The sequence below is a fragment of the Chaetodon trifascialis genome, chromosome 21 (genome assembly GCF_039877785.1).
Source record: "Chaetodon trifascialis isolate fChaTrf1 chromosome 21, fChaTrf1.hap1, whole genome shotgun sequence".
NCBI classification, from domain to species: domain Eukaryota; kingdom Metazoa; phylum Chordata; class Actinopteri; order Chaetodontiformes; family Chaetodontidae; genus Chaetodon; species Chaetodon trifascialis.
Window position 1 is genome coordinate 13,720,382 of NC_092076.1, and position 23,551 is coordinate 13,743,932.

At 42.0% G+C, this 23,551-nt stretch overlaps 3 protein-coding genes across 5 annotated transcripts; 1 reads left to right on the forward strand and 2 right to left on the reverse strand.

The window, feature by feature from the left end:
* Positions 1 to 712: 712 nt before the first annotated feature.
* pvalb3 (parvalbumin 3) lies at positions 713 to 3,204 on the reverse strand. The gene is made up of 5 exons (XM_070990184.1): positions 3,164 to 3,204; positions 2,608 to 2,674; positions 1,746 to 1,878; positions 1,247 to 1,356; positions 713 to 1,116 (listed from the first exon to the last, which is right to left on the reverse strand). Exons 2-5 carry the CDS (start codon positions 2,666 to 2,668, stop codon positions 1,091 to 1,093), a joined length of 330 nt encoding a protein of 109 aa, XP_070846285.1. The 5' UTR covers positions 2,669 to 2,674; positions 3,164 to 3,204; the 3' UTR covers positions 713 to 1,090.
* A 4,473-nt stretch (positions 3,205 to 7,677) lies between these two features.
* LOC139349413 (parvalbumin, thymic-like) lies at positions 7,678 to 9,454 on the reverse strand. The gene is made up of 4 exons (XM_070990183.1): positions 9,344 to 9,454; positions 9,058 to 9,190; positions 8,812 to 8,921; positions 7,678 to 7,967 (listed from the first exon to the last, which is right to left on the reverse strand). The coding sequence occupies exons 1-4, from the start codon at positions 9,402 to 9,404 to the stop codon at positions 7,939 to 7,941; spliced, it is 333 nt and encodes a 110-aa protein (XP_070846284.1). The 5' UTR covers positions 9,405 to 9,454; the 3' UTR covers positions 7,678 to 7,938.
* An 8,286-nt stretch (positions 9,455 to 17,740) lies between these two features.
* LOC139349832 (uncharacterized) lies at positions 17,741 to 23,168 on the forward strand. 3 transcript variants are annotated; one of them, XM_070990834.1, is made up of 6 exons: positions 17,741 to 18,022; positions 18,170 to 18,269; positions 20,500 to 21,214; positions 21,319 to 21,406; positions 22,406 to 22,598; positions 22,759 to 23,168. In XM_070990834.1, exons 1-5 carry the CDS (start codon positions 17,998 to 18,000, stop codon positions 22,588 to 22,590), a joined length of 1,113 nt encoding a protein of 370 aa, XP_070846935.1. In that variant the 5' UTR covers positions 17,741 to 17,997; the 3' UTR covers positions 22,591 to 22,598; positions 22,759 to 23,168. The 3 variants fall into 3 exon arrangements, with proteins under 3 accessions (XP_070846935.1, XP_070846933.1, XP_070846934.1); XM_070990832.1 differs by having other exon boundaries at positions 17,745 to 18,022; positions 21,319 to 21,412; XM_070990833.1 differs by having other exon boundaries at positions 17,881 to 18,022; positions 22,406 to 23,168.
* Positions 23,169 to 23,551: the final 383 nt, after the last annotated feature.

Here is a 23,551-nt window from a genome sequence, read left to right on the forward strand (position 1 = left end):
TAAATCTTGTGTTGTTATTATTTTATTATTTTTATGTATCACACCACCACAGCTGGATGAGACTTCCAACAACAGCCAGTGTTTACAGTGTAAAAGGCAACACTATGTACTAAGTGACACTATGTACCCTTTGATCACACATTCTTCCTCTTACAAGTGAAAAGATGAATTCCTAAAAAATAATGCAATGTTGGTCATTGCACACTCAGAAGCTTTTCTGCTAAAGCATTACTTGGTCTGGTATGACCAGAAGTGTGTGGCAGCTAATGCTAGCTAAACTTCATGTAAATATGGCTTTGTAATTCACATTGCTGAGTCACTTTGCTGACAAAGTGACTCTTCTCCACTTGTATTGTTCTTACATTCAATTAGCATTTTAGCCAAATGATTTGGCATCTCTGTCACTTGTAGCTACAGTGGTTGATATTCAGCAAAGTCAACTTTTAAGTGAAAGATCCAGAGAATTGAAGTGGCCTCTGTGATTCTCATGATCATTCAGTGGATTCATCGAGATAAAATCAGATTTATTGTAACATGTGTTTCCTATACCTGGATTCATCGTGTGACTCCTCTTCTTTAGTTTGAAACCTGAGGTGTTAAGTATAAAGACCAATTCCTGGACTTCCAGTCTGTTAGCTTTAGTGTCAAAACCATTATTTGTGACTTTCTTCCTTCACAAGAGTATTAATGACCAAGGTCAGACTTGCGTTATTGAAAAAGAACCTTTATTGTTTTCTCATCGTCCGTCCGTTTCCCATAAAAGTGCATCATCTGATCTCACGGTAAGCAAAACTCACATAGTAAAACGACGACAGAAGTGAGAGAGAGAGAGAAAGACACAAGTCAACCACGCCATACACTTAGTCAGGTACATTCATCGTGGACAGCAAAGGGGTGAGCACGGCCAGAGAGAGAGAGAGAGAAGTTTGTCTACGGTCGAGGGGAGGGGTGAAAGGTCAGGTGTATAAAAGTGGTGTGGAGAGTTGAAGAGAGAGAAAGTGAGAGGGAAGAGGAGAAAAAGAGAGGAGTATGTCTTGGCTCAAGTTGTTCCTTTAGAGTGGTGAAGTAAGATATTGGTCAGCTCATTCATTTAACTCTTGACCAAGGAAGCAAACTCTGCAGGGAGAAAAAGACAGACAGTGTTATTTTGCATTATTTTGTCTTTAGAGGGCTTTGTATTTAGTTGAAGTCTCTAAATCTGGTTCAAATTCCAGAAAAAGTGCAGTAAAAATGGACTTTCTCTCACCATCAACTCCGATCTTGCCGTCACCATCAGAGTCACCGGCCTTAAGAAACGCTTTGGTCTCAGCGTCGGTGAGAGCTCTGGCAGAGGCAGCGAAGTTCTGCAGGAACAGCCTGGAGAGGACGATCAGAGAGGAATATTATTACAGTACATCTGCCTTTAGAACAGACATAGGCCTCTGAATGTTTCTTCTGCAGGATCACAGTGAATTTTTTGCACTGAATTGATTGGTTTTAAGAGTTTTGAGGAGGTCATCTTTCAGAAAATCTACAATGCCTCACTGTATAATTTGGGATTTCTGAATAAAATGCACTCAATTTGGCCCAAAATTTCAAGCTGGCTATGTCTGTTCTGTTTTCTCCTCCTCTTCATGTCATCCTACACCAGAGGAGAGACCCGGCATGGAGCGGCCAGGTAGCTTCAGGCATCATTCTGAATGCACTGTGGTCCAAAGAAAGACGCTCAGAGAAGCTTGAGGTGAAATCTAAGAGATGGTGCCTACTTCAGCTCATCCTCCTCAATGAAGCCACTCTTGTCCTGGTCAATGACAGCGAAGGCCTTCTTGATGTCATCGGCGCTCTTGGCAGCCAGGCCGACCTTAGCGAAGAAGTCCTTATACTTGAAAGAGTCAGCAGCTGTGAGGAGACAGAGACTTTGTATGACACTTGGGCTGCGGCTGCTTTTGAGGCTGCACCGGCTCCTGTTTACGGGCAGCTGGTTGCTGTCCATCCACAGACCTCTGCTGACCGCCATTCAGCATTTTAGCTTAATTTGCAGTGGCGGACTGTGACTAAGTAAGTACAAGCACAATTTGTACTGAGTATTTCTGCTTTCTGCAACTTGATACTTCTACTCTACTCCAGAGTGGAACATTGTAGCTTTTACTCCACTACATTTCATTTGACAGCTTTAGTTACAAGTAACTTTTCCAGATTCAGATTATAAATGCAAAATATAATCAACAAAAGAATTATGTAGTAGATTATTCTAAAAGTAGCTAAATCAGCTCCGCCATTACCAGCTTCAAGATTTAAGCAGTGCTTACACATGAATACATTAATTATCACAAATATAGAATATGATATACTACTCTCACAGGTACTTTTGTTTCTGCTAAGACAGAAATGACCGGCCTCGAGATGTGTTTACAAAGCCACCCCTGCAGTGTTAGAGGCAGCAAAGATGCAAGGAGCATCTTGTGAATGGTTTTAGCTGTAATCTGGAGATGTGGCTCTGTACCGGCGCTACAAATGAGGCAAGTAAGAATCGATCTTATTTGCTAGTGCTAGATCATGTTAATCTACCATCTATGCTCTCCTAAGTTGTAGTACTGCATGCTGTGCCGTTCTCATGGTGGGGTTTACCTTGGCAGGCCGCGAGGGCTGCAGTGATGTCAGCGTCATTCAGAATACCAGCGAATGCCATTTTTAACTAAGGGACGAGAGCAGAGGACAAGTCATCAGTTCATCAGTTCAGCTGTTGCAAATCAGACAGGATGAAACAGTTTTAATCTGAAGCTAAGCATGCTAAATTCCCTCACTGCACTTCACAATACAGCCTGAACAAAGTTTCTTATGCCATGCAATAAATTTTACAGTTCCTCTCTGTGAGTATTCCTTCCTGGTAGCCCCAAAAGACAAGGCACAAATGATCAGAAAAGGTAGTCCAATTTTTCCAAAACCAAGCCCTCCAAGGCAAAAGATCAAATATCCTTTGCAGCTGTGGTTGGTTGGCAATTTTTTTCCCCCATTTGGTTCCTTGGTTAGTCCAAAGCCAAACTCTGAGCTTCTGATGTTCAGAATCTGGCCCTGTGCGGCCCTTTCCTCCATTTATATCCCATTGCATGAAGTTGAAGCCCTGAACCACTCTTTGAGTCAGGCAGTAGTGCCTAAAGGTCTGCAGCTCCTCAGTGAAACTCACCTTGGGGTTATCTCTAAGACTAGAGTGGATTCGCTCAGATGAATCTGCTCACTGCAGTGAACCCTTCAGCCGTCCTCGCAAGCTTTTATACCTTCACTCACCCGAAATATGATGCATAGGCTATGTAATGGACACTGTGTGCAAAGCAGTCAAAGCAGTCGGTCGAAAAATGTGTCCAGTAGACAGAGCTGTTCTATTTATATGCACATAAATGAAGATGCTTAAATGGTAGGCTAAGTGTAGGCCTATGCAAAAGTGCTTGATATTGCATGGGGCTAATAATATACGCTGCTGATTTTGGTGAAACGTACTCTGTGGCCATGCAGTTTTGATCTGCTAAACTGTGCAGAGCACCACGGAGAGAGGAATCAGGTACACTATATGCTGTGTGTTGCAGAATATCAGACAGAACAAGTGAGTTTCTATCATGTAAGTTATTACACCTGCTTATTCTGTCATCAGACGGGTTTGTTAAAGAGTAACTAGTTCTGCCTTGCTGTTATGAACGTAATTCAGAGACTGTGACGTAATATCAGCATGTTAAACTTTGTGTTTGAGGCTGTTCTCATGAGAAATGTAAAGGTCTTTTTATTGTGCTGAGCACAAACATTGGAAATTTCCTCTACATTGTGATGATTATGATGTTTGTTAGACACACTGTGTGTATGACCCTTTAATTACCGTCTGAGCCAAACAAGTCGAGAGTACTGCAAGACTTCTTTAATGAAAACTGAGTATTAAAATACAGTCTGTTTCTGATTATGTAGCCACCCTGTGCTTTTACACCATAATGTGTTGTTTAATCACCGTACGCGTGCCCTCTGTACTGTTCTGGTGAGACAGTGCGCATTTGGCATGCGTAAAATGTCTGCAATGACTTTGCTGGCATTCCAGTGTCAGAAAAGTCAAATTGTTGTGATTGATTTATTGACCGACTGAAGAAAATACAAAATGTTTAATGATTAAGTCTTTTTATGTGGATGTCTTTTGATGGTTATGCAGCTCCGATCAGGAATTAACAAACGTTTCTCTGTTTCCAGCTTCGAGTACATGTGCAGAGTGTATGTGTTTCTCATGTTGCTCACAATCAAAATAAAATATTGGTCTGTTGCTGAATAGCCATGGTCTTTTCTCATCATTTTAAAGAACAAATAGCACTCATTGCCTCTGTTAATAAAGTTTCTGCATAATTTATCTTCAATGTTGCATATATGGACCACAGATTTTCTTATCATAAGTACATCGAATTGGATGTGTCTTTCTGCAAAGTTTGATAAATTTTTACAAACGCAAAGTCAGAAAGTGTCAGAAAGTGTAAGAGGAAATATGAAAAACATAATGGAAGGAAGATAATAAATTCTAGGACCTCACTATGAGCTACGGTGCCAAAGCGGAGAGGTGATTGGGGAACCAGTGGGATTCACTGAAATGCTTTCATTTAAAAGCACATCATCATCACCTACTGACACGCAGCTGTGGACTGTTTGCCAGGTTTTATTTCTGGTCCTCTTACACCCATTCAGACCATTTCTCCTTATGGCGATGAAACTATTTGTGATGCTATTTTGGGAAACATTGAAAAATGATATCATCGGTATCCTCATCCTCATTATCCCCCTCATCATCATCATCTTAATGCATCATCAACTTGAGTATCAAGTTGCACCGAGTTCTCACACTGCACCGAACAATGAAATTAAATGAGGAACAAGTCCAGGGGTCTTTCCATGCCCATATTTGCTCTGATGACGGCTGCAGGCTGTTATGCACCTGTTGTACATTAGGTGGCAGTGTTGAGATGAGCCTGTGACTAATGTCCTATATCAGCACATTTTAATTGTCTGTACATCTGTCTGTACAATCGTCATCAAACCTGTGTTAAAAACATCCATTCATTTAATAAGTTCTCACTTTAACTACAGCTTTTGGTTTGAAATGAACTGATTTTAAATTGTAAATACACATACTCTGTCACATCGTTCACCTCAGTGGTTTCAGGCGTGTGACGTCTCAGCAGCCACAAAATGTACTAAGTAAATATATTTATTGTTTCACTCTGCTTTTTCTTCATTTCAAATCTTCTTTAAAGCTCTGTATAACTAATCTTTGGCCTTTAACATTTGCTGTGGTCAAATGAGGTCTCTCACCTCAAACGACTTGGCCATAGATACCGTAACTATTCCTGCCCTTCTTCGATATCAGGTTTAAATTACAAATATCTGTCTATGTGGTTGAGTGACCTGATGCAATTCATACAGTTAGAGAACATAAAATACTCAGGGGGGCCAGGGACAAATGCCTCCCCATAGGGTTTTGACACATTTATGTTAAACTGGAAATTAGGCTTGACACCCCTTAGCACTTATTACTCATTTAATGAGGTAGACTGCAGAATATATAAATAATGAACCAGCTTACATTTATTTTCTTCTCTTATATATTTATATCTATGTCTGTTCTGTACTGATTCATTATTTCTGTATTTATCATTATTACTGTTTGCCAGTTTGTATTTGGTGCTCTGTTTCTCTGCCACTCCAAACGTTGAAAATGCTTTTGGTTATAAGTCTTTTATGTATGATTATTATATTTAACGTGTATTTACCTTGAAGATTGATGCAGGCATGTATGCATATACACACCTATTTATGTATATATGTATGTACATAATGACACTGGTTATGGCTAAATGTAACCCGGCTGATTTTTTTTTTTTTAATTTTTCTTTCTGTTCCTCGAGGTGAGACTCAACATTTCCAAGGAAAAAAGAAAAAAAGCAACAAATTACAAATATCACAGAGCAATCAAGAGAGGAAATTTTGCCCTTCTCTGTGGACCTATGAAAGCACTTTAACTCTGTTTCTCTAACGCTCCACCTGAAAGCAGGAGCTTGTTCCCTCATGCTGCAGCAGAAATAGGAGTGACCTATATTCTCTGACGTGGTGGCCTGCCATCTGAGAGAAAGTTGCAAATAAATGTGCTTCATTGACAGAAGTCCTGTAAATGTGCTGGCACAGAAACTCCATCCCGTCCCAGAGTTCCACTGCTGGGTCACTGCAAGTGCTCCTCAGAACAGCCACTGCTGACGCTCTGCCAGAGCTGCCTCAGATCCAACTGTGCCCTGCCTCTGCAATTCACACCAGCTCAGGGTTCCCAAAGGCTGCACAGCGACTGGTATCGATCCAGAGACTCCTGTCCTGATGTCATCTGCTGACTACAGCAGGAAGGTAAACAGCTTCAAAACAGCTTCACAGAGAACAAATGTTGGTGGGACTTTGTCCCCGTCTGTACTTTCAGTTTGGAGATGCTTTTACTTAAGTTTAATATTTCCATTTTATGCTATATGACATTTCTACTTCACCGCATTTCAGAAGGAAATGTTGTTTTTATTTATTCAATAACTGTAGACAGCAGAGGCTACTGCTTACATGTTAATGCATCAGCAATAATAATCTAATAAGCTTCTGAATTCACCTAATTGAGATGTTGAAAGAAGTACTTTTATTACAGTATTTTACACTGCTGTATAGCTACTCTGACTTATGTAAGTGACCCAGTAACTAAGTACGTTTACTCAAGTACTTTGAGTACAGTTTTGAGGTACTTTATTTGAGTATTTACTGCTTATACACTTCTACTGCACTATATTTCATAGGCAAATATTGTACTGAAGTACATTTAAGTCTTTAGTTACAAATTACTTTGCAGATCCTAGTTATCAATACAATTCTTACAGGTTAAGATAAGATGAGACTTTATTGATCCCAGAGGAGAAATTCATTCACAACCCTGTGGTATGGTGACAATGACAGCTGTTTGTAATATGAATGTCATGTTGCATAGTGACTACTTCTACTTTGGTACTTTAAGTATATTTTGATATTAAAACTTATGTGCATTTACTTAAATTTTAGTCAGATTTTGAATGCAGGACCTTTTTACTTAACAGAGTATTTTTACACTGTGTATTGTTACTTGTATTAAAGTAAATGATCTGAAAAATCATGGTTGTCTAACTGTGACGCATTTTGTTTTCTATGAGGTGACTGCTGTGAATTAGAGGTAAGAGAAGTGAAATCACTCTGAGCAAATACACTACAGGCTGTTTTATGGCCACAGTGAGCTTGTATAAGCCAGCATGAGCTAAGTCTAAATGTGGGTTTTATGGTGGTGCATATTAGGAATAAATTGTCAGTTATTATATTTTCTCTCTAAGAAATATTTCAAAGAAAATGGGTTAAATGTTGTGTACATGCTGTCTCAGTGTAAACATATAATTTACGCCAAATTACTCCATGTAAGGTGTCAAATTGGGTTTGCCAGAATGTCAAACACTTCATTCGCACAGTGGAAAGTTGCTCATGCCATTAATTGGAGAAACCAAAGCCTCCCCCACAGGCTGGACCTCTCCAAGTGCTCAGTATAACATCCCAACACGAAGCGCATGAGAGAATTCTGCTCATCTGTCGACAAACGTCTCGCTGGACCCAAGCAGGAAAAACCCACCAAAAGTCGAAAAGTTTGTTTATTTATTCACTTTTCTGGCAGGGAAAGACACATAACAGAAAGGCACGATTTCATTTGTGGTCTGCTTTAATGACTTTATCACATTACTTTCTATTAAATCTATAACATATCTTGTAACTCTCAACACATAAGAATCCCTGGATGAGTTGTTTACTGTGGCTAGTAAACATTATAAAAAGAGCCCCCCCCCCCCCCCCCCCCCCCCCGATATTATCCCCATACAACAAATCACAAGGATCACATAGGATTTATGAAGACTTGACCAGCGCAGAAAACTCTGGAAAAAATGACAGACAGACATCAAGTTAGACATTTTTGATTCTGCTCTTTCACATTCATCTGGTAATAATCATCCTCATAATTCATTCAACTGCAGACATGACTTAACACACTGAAGTGTTCTGGCACTGACACTTTGCATGAGGAGATTGTGTAGCTGCACTTAAGCTGCCTAGCAACACAATGAAAGTCAGCACAGCACATAACAAAGTGTCGACTTGCATCGGCTCACCATTACCTGCCATATTTACACTAAACGATCAGTTTTGACCTGAGAATTGATCCCAGTTTTTACTGTTTTGCTGATTGAGTCTGCTCACTTCTGACACTTTTTCAAGCTGCTAAAAGGGAAATTTTGGTCTTTGTTGAAAGATAAAAGTAAAATTTATTCACATTTATTCCTACTGACAAACTTATATTGTAAGTTTAAAAAACATTGCGCAAATCATAATTGGTTTTAGCCCTTTTATTTGCATTTGTGTTGTACATTTGATAGCATGCTCCACCACCCTTTCTCCTTTTATTTATTTATTTATTTATTTATTTATTTATTTATTTATCTATTGTTTGCACATGTCAATGAGACACTAAATTTCCTGTATTATCTGTTTTTTCTGATGTTGGTTTTGTTTTTGTTTCTATTTCAGTAAATTTCCTATTATTTCTTTCATAACTGTATTTCTATATACTAAAAAAATGTTGTTACTTGTCAGAGTTATAGATAAATAGATGTAGGGTAAATCCTGGTATCTGTATCTTTTTTTTTATATAGAACAATAAGTTTGCTGAAACCAGAATAAAAGCAGACCCCTGATCAGCATCTGCACCTCAGATCTGCCTACCTTCCCAGCCGATTTTTCCGTCTCCATCCGAGTCTCCCTCCAGCAGGAAACCTCTGGTCTCGGCAGCAGTCAGGGGCCTTGCTCCTTTGGAGAAGTTCTGCAGGAACAGCCTGAGGAAGAGCAGCGATGAAGCACCACATTGAGAATACGTAACATTACGTAACATAATGGGAGCATTTCACAGTTCTCCAACAGCTTGGTGAGATACAGCTGAAAAGTGAATATTTGCTGTGTTAAAAACTTAACTGTAACTCATCCTGTTCTATGTAGCCGCTCTTGTCCTGGTCCAAAATCTTGAAGACCCTCTCGATCTCTGCCGGAGTTTTCTTGGATAAACCCACCGTTTTGAAGAACATCTTTGGGCTGAAGGAATCCTTCGCTGAAAGCAAAATCACACATGAAACTTCACCGCATTCAAATGATGATGTCCTTTACGCTGAGGTTTCATGCAACCTCAGTGAAATGCAAACAACACAAAGTCCTTATGTCCTTTTCAGTTTTATGCATACTCAAAACACAACCATTTCCTGACCTTTACAGGCATTAATAGCTGAAGTGATGTCCGAGGCAGCTAGAAAGTCGGTAATAGCCATGGTGGTGGAGGCTCTGCTGCAGTGGATGTTGCTGCCTGGTGCAATATGTAACCAATGATGGGCAGAAAGAAACTATTGATGACAGTGAATAGGCTTCACCCCCCTGGTGTCAGAAACCACCAGTGTCCTTCTGTCTGCTGTCACCTACAGCTGACCACTTCAGCAAACTGTGTGTGTGTGTGTGTGTGTGTGTGTGTGTGTGTGTGTGTGTGTGTGTGTGTGTGTGTGTGCGTCTGTGCGTCTGTGCGTGTGTGAAAAGGAGGCTGAAAGCCAGACAATCTTGCCATAGCACAACTGTGTTTTCTGAGTGGTTTCTCCAAGGGTCAGAGGTCACTGTGGAAATTAAGCCTACCTAAACAGACTCCTGTCAGGAAGCGTCTGTCTGTAAACAAAACAGCAAGTGAGTGAGGTTATATTTGGTGGATCTGGAGGGAACCTGGCTGGCCTGCATTTCCTCTTCGCTCGTGTTTCCAGCCACAGTTGCTGCCTGCTCGTGGTCGGCCCTGGCAGTGTTTCCGCAGGCTGTAAACATCCTGTTATTATGGCCTCTGCCACTTTCAGGCGCTCCACAGAGCCGTCTCCACTCACAGTCAGCGTGTTCCCACATACAAAGAGCTCTGCTCTCAAATGAGTGCATATTAATTTAAAAAGATGTTAACAGATAGAAATATGATGACAATCACAATGACAGTTGGTATTAATGTATTCAGTTCATACAGTTGGCGGATATTCTGGTCTCGGGGGTTGAGATGTACCAGTTGTTTGGAAATTCATCAAGACCTTGAATTCTTAATAGCTACAAGCGAGTTTCAGACTGTAAAGCTGTTACACCATTAAAACCTGAGAAATATGTCATTTAGTATAGTAAACCATCTGCTGGAAAACATGTGTAGCACAGGAAAGTCAAAAGCTGTGGCATAAGTTAACATAAGCTAATGATATATTGCACATGCCTGCGTTTCCTTAGTAATCTTGGGTATCATTCTGTCTTATTTCTATATGCATTTATTGAGAAATGTGTATATTTCAGAGTTGAAACTGCAAACAAAACACAGCATCTACTACAGGCACACAGTAGGTACATTTTTCAATTTGCTATATTTCGGTCGATGGGAGTCTCTGAAAAACCACCTGCTGAGGAATTTTCACAGTTGCAGGTGGCTTGGCACTTTGCAGCTATTACACACAGGAAATGGAGTGCGGTTAGTTGGCAAAGCTGAAGACTTTTGTTCAGGCAAAATGTTCCTCACAATATCTCTCCGCACCACATCTGACCCCTTTTGTATAACCAAAACGCACTCTGTGATTTGGTGTCGACTCTTCCTGCTGGCTAATGCCATTTTGTTTTGAAAAGCGGTGTTTTCCACAGTTACACACCACATACGTGTTTATGGCTCCCATGTGCGAAGACATGCTGGAGCTCTGAAGTCACTGCGTCACCCTCGCCATAACAGGCAGCACGTGTGGGCCCAAGGCCTGGCCAGAGTGACGTGAGCCTTGTTTCCTCAGGATGGGCTACAGTGAGGCCTGCTGCAACCAGAAGGCCAGAGGAACGACAAAAACATCCTCTGCCCCCCCCCCCCCCCCCCCCCCCCCCCCCACCACCACGTACCTGCCCCCCTCAGCCTTGTCCCTTTCCACACTCCGATGCTTGTTTTCAGGAAGACCAGGCTTCCTGTGTGATGGAGCGGTGGATGAGAGGAGGAAGAGGGGGATGGGACAGAGAGGAAAAGACAGACACAGAGAGAGATAGATAGGGATGAGGTGACAGTCCGGTGCACAAAGTGATTTGGGGGAGTCTGTTGGTTGTTTTCTTGGCATGTACGAACATCTCTAACAGAGTCTGAGAACAGGATTACAGTAACAATCATCTGCGTAGATAGAAAACTTTAAGCTGCTTTGGGAGGTTTTTGTCCAGTGTACCTGAGAAAAGTGAGCAAAGCAGACAGGGAGTGGCCTACTGGGATAAATTCGAGCAAAACAAATGCATTTTGAGCAAATACAGAAATCATGCAGGGAGTTTTGTACCTGTATATCCCTGACATCCTCCTGAAAGACTTTTTTTTTTGTTGGTGTTGGAAATACTGGACGATGGGACAATCAGCACAGGAGAGGGACACCAGCAGAGGTAAGTAGCACACAAACAGATGGTAGGTTGCATTTTATATAACTGAAAGAACCAGACAGCCTTTGGTATTTGTTTCAGTATCTGATACATTCTTGATTCGCACTGTCTGTGACGTTTAAACAAAGCTTTTGTAAGGGACTTATGACTGAGTGAGCTGCTCAAGGACACCCTGACAGGATGTGTCATAGATGTATTCACACATTCTGGCTTTTATTGGGATTCATTATGTGAGATATGGCACGCAGGGTGCTTTTTTCCCCTGCACCATCAGTCATCATGCCATCATTAATATCAATGACAAATCATTTATTAACAGTAATAGACAACCAAGACTATGCTGGTAGTTCATCTCTGGCTCCTTCTGTTCACATGTCGAAGTGACTGTGAGCCGAGACACTGAACCCCAAACTGCTCCCAGTGAGCAGAGCAGCGCCTCATCAGAGTTTCACCACCAGCAGTTAGTGTGTGAGATGGGTAAATGAGGGACATGATGAAGGAATTAGTTTATCACCAAATGTATAAATGAATCACTTTTATGAGCAGTTCGTGAAAAACATTACAACATCAATAAATCCGCTCTTGTCAGCCCTTCATGATGAACATCCTTGATGTTTGCACTGCCCTTTAAAGCTCTCTGTGGAAAGAATAAATATAAAAGATGTTTGGATGTCAGATTTCATACTCTGCAATGCCGTCAGTTGAAACAATTCATCTTGAAATCTGTTTTAACTCGGACGGATGATAATGTCATCAGCATAGACTCAGTGTCGAGCTAGACTAAACCTTTAAGTCGGTCTGTAATGTCTGAGACGAAGAGAGGCACCCTGCTCATCCGTGCACGCATCCCTGAGGAAAGCGGTCGCTCCTCCTCTTTCCTGGGCTCGGTTACTGCCTCGTCTATTTCCATCTGACCAGCTGTGGTGTGGGCATGCCAGTGACACTCTCAAATTCGGCCAAGATACCCCCTCAGACACTCATTTGAAGCTCCACCCTCCACCACCCCCCTCCACTCTCACTAACAGTTTTACCTCACTCCCTTGTTTTGGCACCAGGCTTTCAATCTGGGTGGTTGTCTGTGGCATCCAGTGTGTGTGTGCCTGTGTGTCCGTGTGTGTGTGTCGCTCTCCTTTGCGCTCTCTTTTGACATGAGTCACACGTGTGTCACTTTGCGTCCAGACATGTATGTATTTTGAGTATGCATACAGTATGTTATATATGTGTCTTTACATGGGCCCCTGCATGTACCCACAGCGTGCATGCTGTAGCCTTTCAGTTCAATAAACAAATGACCTTGACTTCATATGTAAAAACTGGTCAAGTACTGGAAAAGTACAATTACTCTTCTAAGTTAAAAGGCCAGTGTTGCATCCAGCCTTAAACATGAACATACCAACCAGTGTATTTTCAAAAAGAATGGAACTGTTCCTTCAACAACCTGGCTTCATCAGGCCCACCTCAGCTCCACAAATTCTCCACTCTTTGCTTGTTTTTGGATTAGCTGGGAGTGAGAGTTTGGCGGAGACAGGTACCTTCAAGATAGCGACGGCCGGAGCCGCTTTCACTGAGCTTCACAACGGCTTTTCAGAAACATATGCGTGACATCAGGGAGACTACGTGCATGTCTTATACAGCCTATGGCTGCAGCCTTGGTGGAAGGCAGCATTAACCTGGTATGGTCTGGAAATGCAGCCATTTCTGTCTTCTGCATCCCAGCCACTCTACTTCTTATCTATTCAAGCTGTAACTAAGCGGCAACCCTGATTACAGCTTGGACTTAAATATGGTTGCTGCTGTGCAACTGGATCAGGGCCTGACGAATACCAGTCATCTTAAGATGCAAGCGATAGGATCAGTGCTGGGACAAGACAGGGTAGATGAGTTTAGGACGGGGGGGACTCAGGGACTCCCTTAGGCGTCTCTGAGGAGAGGAGGGTAGGGGGTTGCTGCAAAGATAGTTGTGTGAGAGAGGTTTGTTCTGGATTTATCGGTGTGCTAGACAGATGGATTTGCAGGACATAGAGTGATAATCGCTTATATGCTAACAAAACTAAAACCTTCCCCAAAATATATTCTGTGCAAGCAACCTTTTCTCCAGATGACAGTTTTTGGGATCCTCAGGCCTTAACAAGCCTTCATATAAAAGCAAGGGCTTGACATGAACGCATAGTATCCTGTTTCCTGTTCCTATAATGTGAGGTAGTGTGATATACCCCAGGGCAGCGCATGATTCCCAAATAAAGATATTTATGTATATTCCAACAGGCCCCTGTGCACCTCATCACATTTAAGATTAGCCGCTGAAACAGATCTGCTCTTATCTGATCAGGGTTGTGTGTGTGTTCATGTGTGCGTATGTATGTGCGCGTGTGTAAATAAGAGCTCTGTCAACGAGCACTCAAGCTCAGCTCCTCCATAAACACTTGAAATGAGTCGAGGAGTCCCACAGCTGCCTCAGCTGTCTGTATGTGAGTGTGTCTGTGCAGGTCAGAGGTCACAGCCTTGCTTTTCAACGCTTTTCCCGCCATCTTTTGCCTGCCAGCAGCTTGGAAATTTCGTGTTAAATTCGTTTGTGCGTGTGCGTGTGTCAGCTGTGTGTTAATTCCATGTCAATGCTGAAATCCTTTTGCCCTGATTAGCTGCTCCCTCAGCTCTGGTTTGATTACAGGACAGGGTGAGGTAAGTGTTTACATACATACACAGTCGCAGTCATTGCTCAACCTTTGAAATGACACAAGTGCAGGAACAGAAATGGGCCCACATGAAGTGACAGACAGGCACAGGCCTCTCACCACCGGCTTCAGTACCAGACTGATATAATGCGTCAGTGTTACTTATGCTACAGTGCTACTTATTGTGCGTGATCAGAGAACTGTACACCTAAAAGCAGAAAATCCAAAGCAACAAGAAACTTTTAACTTTGATGAAATTACTTTTTTAACATTGCCACTGCCATGCTTTTATTTTTAGCTTCACAGTTTGTGTCCTGGTGTGTGAAATCTCAACCATGCCACCCTCACTGAGGCAAACGCTACACACTACTGCTTCCTAGTGGTGGAACCCTACAATGACATAAACTGCAGAAAATGTGTTAACTAACCAAACTTTTGTGCTCTTAGCTGTCATATTGATGGATTTGTTTTTCAGGTCTTGTGAGATACAACTAAAAAATTCATTAACATAGTGTATATACTGTAAAATAACTTACTGAGGCAGGCATTCTCTGCTATAACAGGTTTATCTGCATTTAATGCATTACTTAAAGGCTCTGAACATATGATCTCAGGGTGTTTTCTTGTTTCAACAAAACGTTTCAGCATTTTGCAGAACTTCACAACTTGTTTTAAGTGAATTCATCCATAAAAATTCATGCAAATGAGGGCTTTAAGGTGTGCACAGTTTCGATTTTATATTCTGATCATCCCGTATGTGCATCTCCCTCTTCTTTACTAATGATCCTTTTGACACTACTTAACAACAGCAGAGCTTATGCTCAGTGTGTTCCCTCTCTTCACAGAGTGAATCTTTGTCTTTCAACAGTGTCTTATTCTGCCAGGACAGACTATGAGTATATCTATATGGTGAATGAGATTAGTGATTGTTGTTATAGCACCAGGAAGCGAGTAAAGATAGACTTACTCCACCTACCTTTCCCCCAGCCAACCAAATCATCCCACCCTCCCTCCTCACAAAGCTCTCTCTCCGCCTGTCTCTGTATCTCTATAGCTTTTCATACAAACACACACTCCCCCTCTCTTTACACTCACACTTCTCCCAATATGGTGGTGGCCTTGGCAGCGGTGGTGCTAGTTCAGGCGGGCGCTGTTCCCAGGTCTGTACTGGGGAGGAGCAGGTGTACTGCTGTCAACAGAGGCTCATAAATACTCAGCCAGCGATCTGAGATGGATTGCACATTTATGTCATCATATTAAAGAAACTCTCTCAGCAAACACCTTTAAGACACTGTAATCTCCTGCATAAGAGAAAAGTGTACAAAGGTGGCTCACCGCTGTACAGCAGAAGCTAGTGCTGATCTGCAACAAATTAGTCATTCAATTCACAACCAGGTGCAGAGCTGCACCCTTGATTCTATGATTTGATATGTAAAAACTGGAGGAAAGTTCCCCAGCCTACTTGCTTCGGAGCCGCTTCAACAAATGTGTCCACAGCAGTGACACAGTGACGTCTCTGTCTGGATGTTTCATTCTTTCATATTACCCACAGAGCTTTGCAGTGCCATTCCATTGCTTGGTGACTTGCTCCATATGCTCCTTGAGCATGGTGTATTCCGCATGCTCAGAATAAACTCAATGATCTCCAATTACCCTGCTCTCCTGGATTGTTTGGTGTCACTCGCCGTCTGCCGGATGGATATAATGATTCTGCGCCTGCAGTGTAAAAGGATAGTTCTACAGTTCTTTTGGCATGCACTGTGCATGTTACAACTCAATCGGAGCGGTAAAAAGATCAGTGGAGGAATGATATTCACCGCATTATCCTGCTTAGATAAACTACAGCACATCATAAAACACAACTATTAGGCTGCCTCAGCTTCAACCCAGTCTGTCAGAAGGCCTGAAACCAAAGATGTATCCCTCTTTCATCTGACATTTGGATGCAGAAGTTGTCGAGAGATCAGATTATGAGAAACTCAGACAGCACACATCAATCATTACTCCAATGTGAAAATAGAAAGTGGAACAGACAGGAACAAGCTCACATTTTGTACCAGTGAGAAGACTTTCTGCTCAGCGACTGTATCACATCCTCATATGTACTGCTAAGTCCAGTGAAAAAAGAGTTGACTATACTGAAACACTGTACTGTAAGCAGTCAGGGTGCCTTAACTGACCTGATATGGATACTTGGGTGCTGTTTGCTGGGTGACACGATGCCCTGTGGGACGACTGCACAGGGATGAAGTGGAAGGGAGCAGCAAAATGAGGAGAAAGGCAGGAATGCAATCACCTTCCTCATTCCGAACAGGAGCACCATCTGTCCACCTCTATGTCTCTTTGCACATTTGCTTCAGTGCTCTTTCTTTCTCTTTCATTTCCCCACTCTTGGGAACCAGAGGTGGACTGAATGGTGACACTGTCACCTCCTGGGAACAACATCCTGATGCTGTCTGGGTGTGTAAATCAGAACTCCAGCATCAGTGATTTTGTTGCCAGGGGGAGGACTCTAGCCGCGGTAACAATAGATGTGAGTGCGTGGAAGAAATTAAATGATGATGATGATGAATCATAACACAGTCCAACTGGCAGAGGCAGCAGAAGTACAGGAGCAGGGACAGTAGGGATCGTAGTGGTAATATATGCATAATAATATGAGATATATATAATAGTAGTAATTATGTATGTTATCAGTGATATTTTGTTTCTATTAGTAATAACTGATAGCTGCATCAGTGATGGCAACAGTAGTAGTGAAATGTGTACAGAGCAGGCCATACATGTTTAATTCTATTATTATATTATACTTATTGGCTGTTTGTATGTCTAAGCCTCATTACTTGATTAAACAACAGGAAAAGCTCTGCTGCAGCTCTTCTGCCAGCTCTGCTCAAGGTGCCTGATGTTCTACTTTCAACTTCTAGAGGGCGCTCATGTTCACTGTTGCATCCTTTGAGACCATGCACCAAAAACACAGACTGAGTGTGCTTATGATAGTACAAATAAAAACAAGAAACAAAGAAAAAAGCAAAGAAAAAAAGATAAATCTGTTTCAATTCCAGTGGAATGACTGGGAAAAATCACACACTGCAATACCTAACAGACAGCATTAAAGAAATTCAAGAAATGTAATGATGGTGAATTAACAAAACAAATAAATCGAGTTAATCTATTCTATCAATTGCTTCATAGCATATAAACTCCTTTTATCAAACCTTGTTAGTTCAGTGTGGTAGAGGCCATTAAAAGACAAATATAATATTGCTGACAGCAAATAGTGCACCCTTCAAACCTGGAACAGCTGCCAGTTATCACGCAGGCGTTAGCATGAAGTCTAATGTAAGTATGGTAGAATTATTAAAGATAATATACAGCCTGTGTCACTGTGGCATCCTCTCTGCGGTTCCTCACTCAGACAGCTGTGTTACATTAGACCAGATAACTTATTGATCCTCATCTTGCACTCTGCTGCTGCAGAGAGGCCGGCAGCCTCCAGGGAGAGGACTGTATATATGAGCTCTTTGCCCTTTCTCTGTCCTCACATCCTCTCTCATCTCATCCTCTTCATCACCTTCCTTCACTCTTCTTTCATCTCCCCCTTACCCCCTCTGATCATCTCCTCTTATTTCATTTCCCCCCCTCATTCATTCACTCTCTATCCTGCCTGATCCCCCTCCCCCCTCTCCTCTCTTTTTTCTATGCATCTCTCATCTCCTCTCCCTGTCCCATATGTTTCGCTTGTGTCTTTCCATGTCCTCAATGAGGTTTCTGTCGTTCAGTGAAAGCCAGGGGAATGAGCGGCGCTCACAGGATGCAAGGTAGGAAAAGAAATATGCCGCTGTCATGCATGGTGGATGCTGAGAGGTGAAGCATGTTGCAACACATTTTGCAGCGTCATGATGCAGCAAGATTTTGAGGCAGTGCATATCAGCTGATAAGCATGTTTCCTCTCTTCATTCTTCCAGAATTTAAATACTTCAGGGATGGGGCTACACTGGTGATTTCACTGGACTGTTTGAATTGGCTTTCTAAAAGGAGGCGCAGAGACAAAGGAATCGAGAAAAGGTATTATTTTGACTTTTATCGCTGTTTGTTTCTCCTGTGGTGGTGGATCTCAGGGTGTCTGTTTGTGCTTTGGCTGTTTGGAAAAGTTATCATAATCTGCCTTTGCCCTGAGCTCCAGCACCTGTTACACAGTGAGGTGTTAATTAACCCGAAACAGGGCAGATTACAAGCTTCACGGCCTAATGCGTATGTGTGTGTGTGTGTTGTCGTGTGTGTGAGACCATACAGTGGTGTGTGTGTGTGTGTGTGTGTGTGTGTGTCCTTTTATATCCTGTACGTCACAGCTGCTGTGAGTCAGCTCCTCTCTTCCTTTCCTGAGTCACTCATCCAGCGGTTGCTTGGTTACTGCAGAGCGGTGAAAGTTTCCTATTGCGTCTTTGTCTCCGTGCATGGATGGGCCCCGATATTTATTCAGGCTCAGGAGTGAGTGGCCAAATAATGCATGTGTTTGTGTGTGTGCACTGTTTCATCCAGTGGACAAAGGCTGACAAATCAATTTCAGTACATCCTGTCAACGCACGGTGAAGGGCAGTCTGTGCACTGCGTCTGACCTCGTATTTTGTGAAGCACTTTGTAACCTTGTTCAGATAAATGCTGTACAAATGAAATGATCGTTAATGTTAAAAAGGCCTCTGGAGAAAACAGACACTGAAAAGGAAATACTGTAGGACAATGTTTTCTTTAGATAAAGTCTGCATATCATCTCTGCCCACACTTTATGCTTGTTGAACAGGTGGCTCTGTGTTACAGAGCCCGTGTCATAACTCCAAAACAGCAAATACACACCATCCATAACTATGTGCCCTTTGCTCAGGCAGTCACTTTTAAAAAGTAAGCTCCTGCCAGTGTTGGACATAATACCTAAAAATACCTGAATGCTAAAGAACTCAGCCACAGACACTTTTACTAGTGGTATGACGCTATGTTTCTGTTGACACTGCATGTTGTCTGATAACAATTACCACGTCTGCAGGTGCCATTTAACACTGGGAGCTGATGTCACTATTATACTGGCAGGTAACCACTCCTCAGGTGTAACTGTCATTTACACAGTTGGTAAGTAAGGCAGACCAAAGCTAAATGTCAGTCCTCTGCAGCAAACATCCAGTGTTGGCTGTTGGAAACAGTTATACTGAATCCTATATGTTTTTAGCTGTTTTTTGGTTTTTATTAAGTTTAAACCTGCAATAACTGAGTTTTTTGAAGTTGTGAACTTGTTGATGTATCATGACATTTTAAATTGACAGGGCAAACTGTTAGCAGTTATATCTGGCTCTTAAGCTGCTAAAAGCTCGACTATGTTCACCAGCTAGTCGGTAACTGTGTCTGTCTGCTGCTTAGTTTAGATTAGATTAGATTCAACTTGTCATCGTCGGAGTGCAACATAGAGACAACAGAATGCAGTTTAGCATTTATAGTCATAATATAGGTAGTAAGTGGACAACAGGTAGTAAGTGTTGATGCAAACATTGGATTTTTAGAACTTTTTCAGTGAAGCTGCCTGATTCAGCTGAAAGCGATTGAACCAAAACAGTGAAGTTGTGTGGAAACTCACATTAAAGCTCAATCAAACTGAGAGGAGCTGCAGATCACTGTGATCACTTTCTGAAGGCTCACCACTATCACCGACCCCTTCCACATTGTCATTTAATGCACTGCTATTACAACCAGATTATAGCCAGCCTAGGTCATAGCCACATTATAATTACAATAGTGCTAAAGACATGACTCTAAAGTATAAGGCACAGCATAAATAACAGCAATAATGCAACAGCAGCGCAATCATAAATACATATTCCCACCTTCAGAAGCTTTCTTTGTTTTTCTGATAGCAGGGCTGCTAAAATCTAAATTGCAGAATATAACTTTTAATGGATGTAAGACAATCAGACAGGTCGTAAACCAGCAAATAGTTCTGCTACATTATCTTTTTAGTGGCTAAACAGAAAATTAGCACCCCAGAAATGCCAGTAACAATCCCTTAATGAGCTGAAATCTTGTGTGTGCCCTGTCAGAAATCTTCTATCTGTGTTTCCTGTTCTCAGTAATTAACATGGTGAGTAGCAGACATTCTGACTTGGGAGGTAGGAAATGTGCAGATGTCATTTCTAACATTAATGATGGCCAAGTAAGCCGTGACAGCGCTGCTGTCCAAACTGTTTGATTTTCCTTTTTAAGTGTCATGCGACTTTCTAAATTCTCAATGAGCTGATGTGAATCCCTCCCACAGGGATGAGGAGCTCCAGTTGCTGATCCCCTCAGGTCAGATGATCCAGGCTGTGGAGGAGCTGCAGCCGGTCACCTGCTTCTGCATCGTTGATCAAAGAGGAAGCGCAGCCCCTCGGTTATGGAGAAACAGCAACTGCAGATCAAGCTTGGTAACACGGCCGCAGTCCATCTCTGTCCGCCCTCGACTTTCATACGAGCCCATACATCATTCAGCGCTCTCGTCTTTAGCTTCTTTTGCCTCAGACTGCCCAAAGGAGGCCCCATGGACGAGACTCATCTTAAATATGCAGGACATTTTCAGTTTCATCAAAAAGGATTTAAACTTTGTGACCCAGCAGGACGCTGTTGCAAAGAATCAGCATAACAGGTTTATCATTTTCTGTGATGAGGACATACCGCTGCAACTTTTTGGTGACACTTGCTACACAGAGGATAGTAGGACATCTATAGAGGACACTGGTTGGCATATCGCTGATAACAACACGTTAAGTGATTTGAAAAACTGGCCCCACGATCCCAACAACAACAACAGCTCTACGGGGATTCAACATGAACTGGTTAGCAGAGACAATTTAAACACATGCAATCTTAAAAGTCTTCTGAAATCCTGTCAAATCTGCGATGCACCAGGGGTTTTACCTGGGAGGGACAAGGATGTAAAAAAAAGGAAGAGTGTGTCCTTTGACGATGATGTCATGGTCTACCTGTTTGATCAGGTACTGTCCTCCTGTTACACTTTAGCTTGGTGGGTTTGTTTCCCACTGGTGATATAAAAGCTAAATACACAGTGATCATTCACTACACTTCCTTTGTACTACAGGAGAGTCCCACCTTGGAGCTGCACTCTGGGCCCTGCACATCTCTGCCAAGCAGCTTGTCCTGCAACCTGCCAGATGTCTCAATAGAAGGCAGTGGTATTATTTTGAAGGACTCTAACAGTGATTTTGCATGATTTACCCCATTAACTACATGTTGTATATCTAACATTAGTGCTAAGTTAACTCTGAGGTACTTGAATACTTCTTCTTCTTTTAATCCTGATATTTGACTTTTTACTCAACTGTATTCATTTGACAACTATTGTTACCAGTTACTAGATTTAACATAGATTTAATTTAAGATGAGCTCATAAAGATTGCTGCATTGTTGTAGGTTACACTACCGAATAGTAAATAAAATACTGACATTTAACTCCACCTCAGCCAGCTTTGACAGTAAAATGCTGCTTAGACATTCATTCATCAGGAATAATAATGTAATGATATGTGCTAAGAATATAACATTTTTCTGTTTGTGTTATTTTCATAGTTTTGAATGCAGGAATACTTGTAACAGAGTATTTTTTTCACGGTGTGTACTGCAGCATTTATTGAAGCACATATGGCCATTTTCCAAAAATTATCATGTGCATAACTTTCATATCCTCCTGCCAACAAACTGGCTTCAGTTTTGTGGCAGTATGTTGTGCTGAATTGAGCAACTACTATCAATATTTTGATGTAAGCGTTGCTGAAACGCTGATGTTATTCATCAGCAATTACTATTTAAAAAGAAAGACTGACTGAAGGATTGAATCTGTGATAATACTGGTTGGAAATATGTGTATGTGTATATGTGATATTTGTTCCTAGTGCAGCTTGAACTCCCAGAAAAAAGACATGGCTTTGGAGTAGAAGTATATATTTTACAAAAGATGATCATTTATATATAAATGAGATGATAATTTGAACACTCAACGCAAATCAAACTGTCGTCGATCAAACTGACAGGACAATGTAACCAGATCAGGGCGGGACACTGCAAGAGTTAGCTAACTTCAATGTTTGTGTGTCTTGCTAAATCCAGCCCCTGCAGGCTGTTGACACTTGGTTGTCCCTAACTGTGTGTTTGGTTGGTTTCGCCTGCAGGCTTGGAGTGGGAAGACGACTTCTCAGCTTTGGAGAAGAGCTGCCATCTTCAGTGCGTCAGACAGTCTCAACACCACACCCTTTCCCTGCCAGTGCAGAGCTGCTCTGCTCTGTCCAGGCGTCTCTTTCTGTCCCAAACCTGTCTGTTCCTCACCCATGTCACGGAGTCAGACCTTGAACTGTGAGATACGGGGTTAGTGGCACTCACAAGCATATACATATATTGAGTTGCAGGTGCTGATTTTGTATGGCACAGCTGTAACCGCCTTTCTATCGCATCATCTGCCTCCAGCCAAAGGGCATCTCACAGTCACCATGGCCTAATGTGACATCCACACTTGTTTTTCTTTCAGACAACCAGCCTTGGCCTAATGGAAAAACTGACTAATCATCCAGATCTTGTCCTCCTCGTCTCAAACTCGTCTCCCCACCTCCCTCCTCTTTTATGATGAGTCAGGGATTTTAATGGATTTGGTTTTTTTTCTCTCTCTCTCTCTGCTCCAAATGGATTCAAAGCACCTGTCGCTCATGACGTCATGGCCACGCAGGACTGTGTGACAGTGCATTCCCCTTTCACAGTTGTTGATATGACACGATCACTGTGATAAACAGCCGGTTGCATAACAGCACTGGGGCCTTTCCAGCTGCAAACCTCTCTGGACGCTGCTTTTCATGCCAGGTTGTGTCCTTGGACCCGAGCTGTGAAACATAAATGTTGTCCATTCCAATTTGCACAAGTTCAATAAATTGTCGTGTCTGTCTGAAATCCTAGTTTATCTTTAAACTGTTGTATTCAGCAAGTTGTGGATTCGTCTTGGAATACAGGAGTATGTTTATACAGTTTGTTTTCCTCAAACAGAGCATGCTTATGGAGGCCCTGTTTGCTTGCCTCGTTACTGAAGTGTATTCAGCTCAGAATTAATCAGTGGCTGTGACTAAATAAACAATGTAAGCCTTAGGGGCCAATGGAGGCAGAAACTGAACAAACTAAAAGTAATAGATAATGCTTCCACAGAGCCGGCATCAGCGAGGTTTGGTTGATTAGATACAGTGTACCTGAGGAGGGAAGGAAACCTGGCAAGACCAGTCTTAGTGTTCACACACACACACACACACACACACACACACACACACACACACACACAC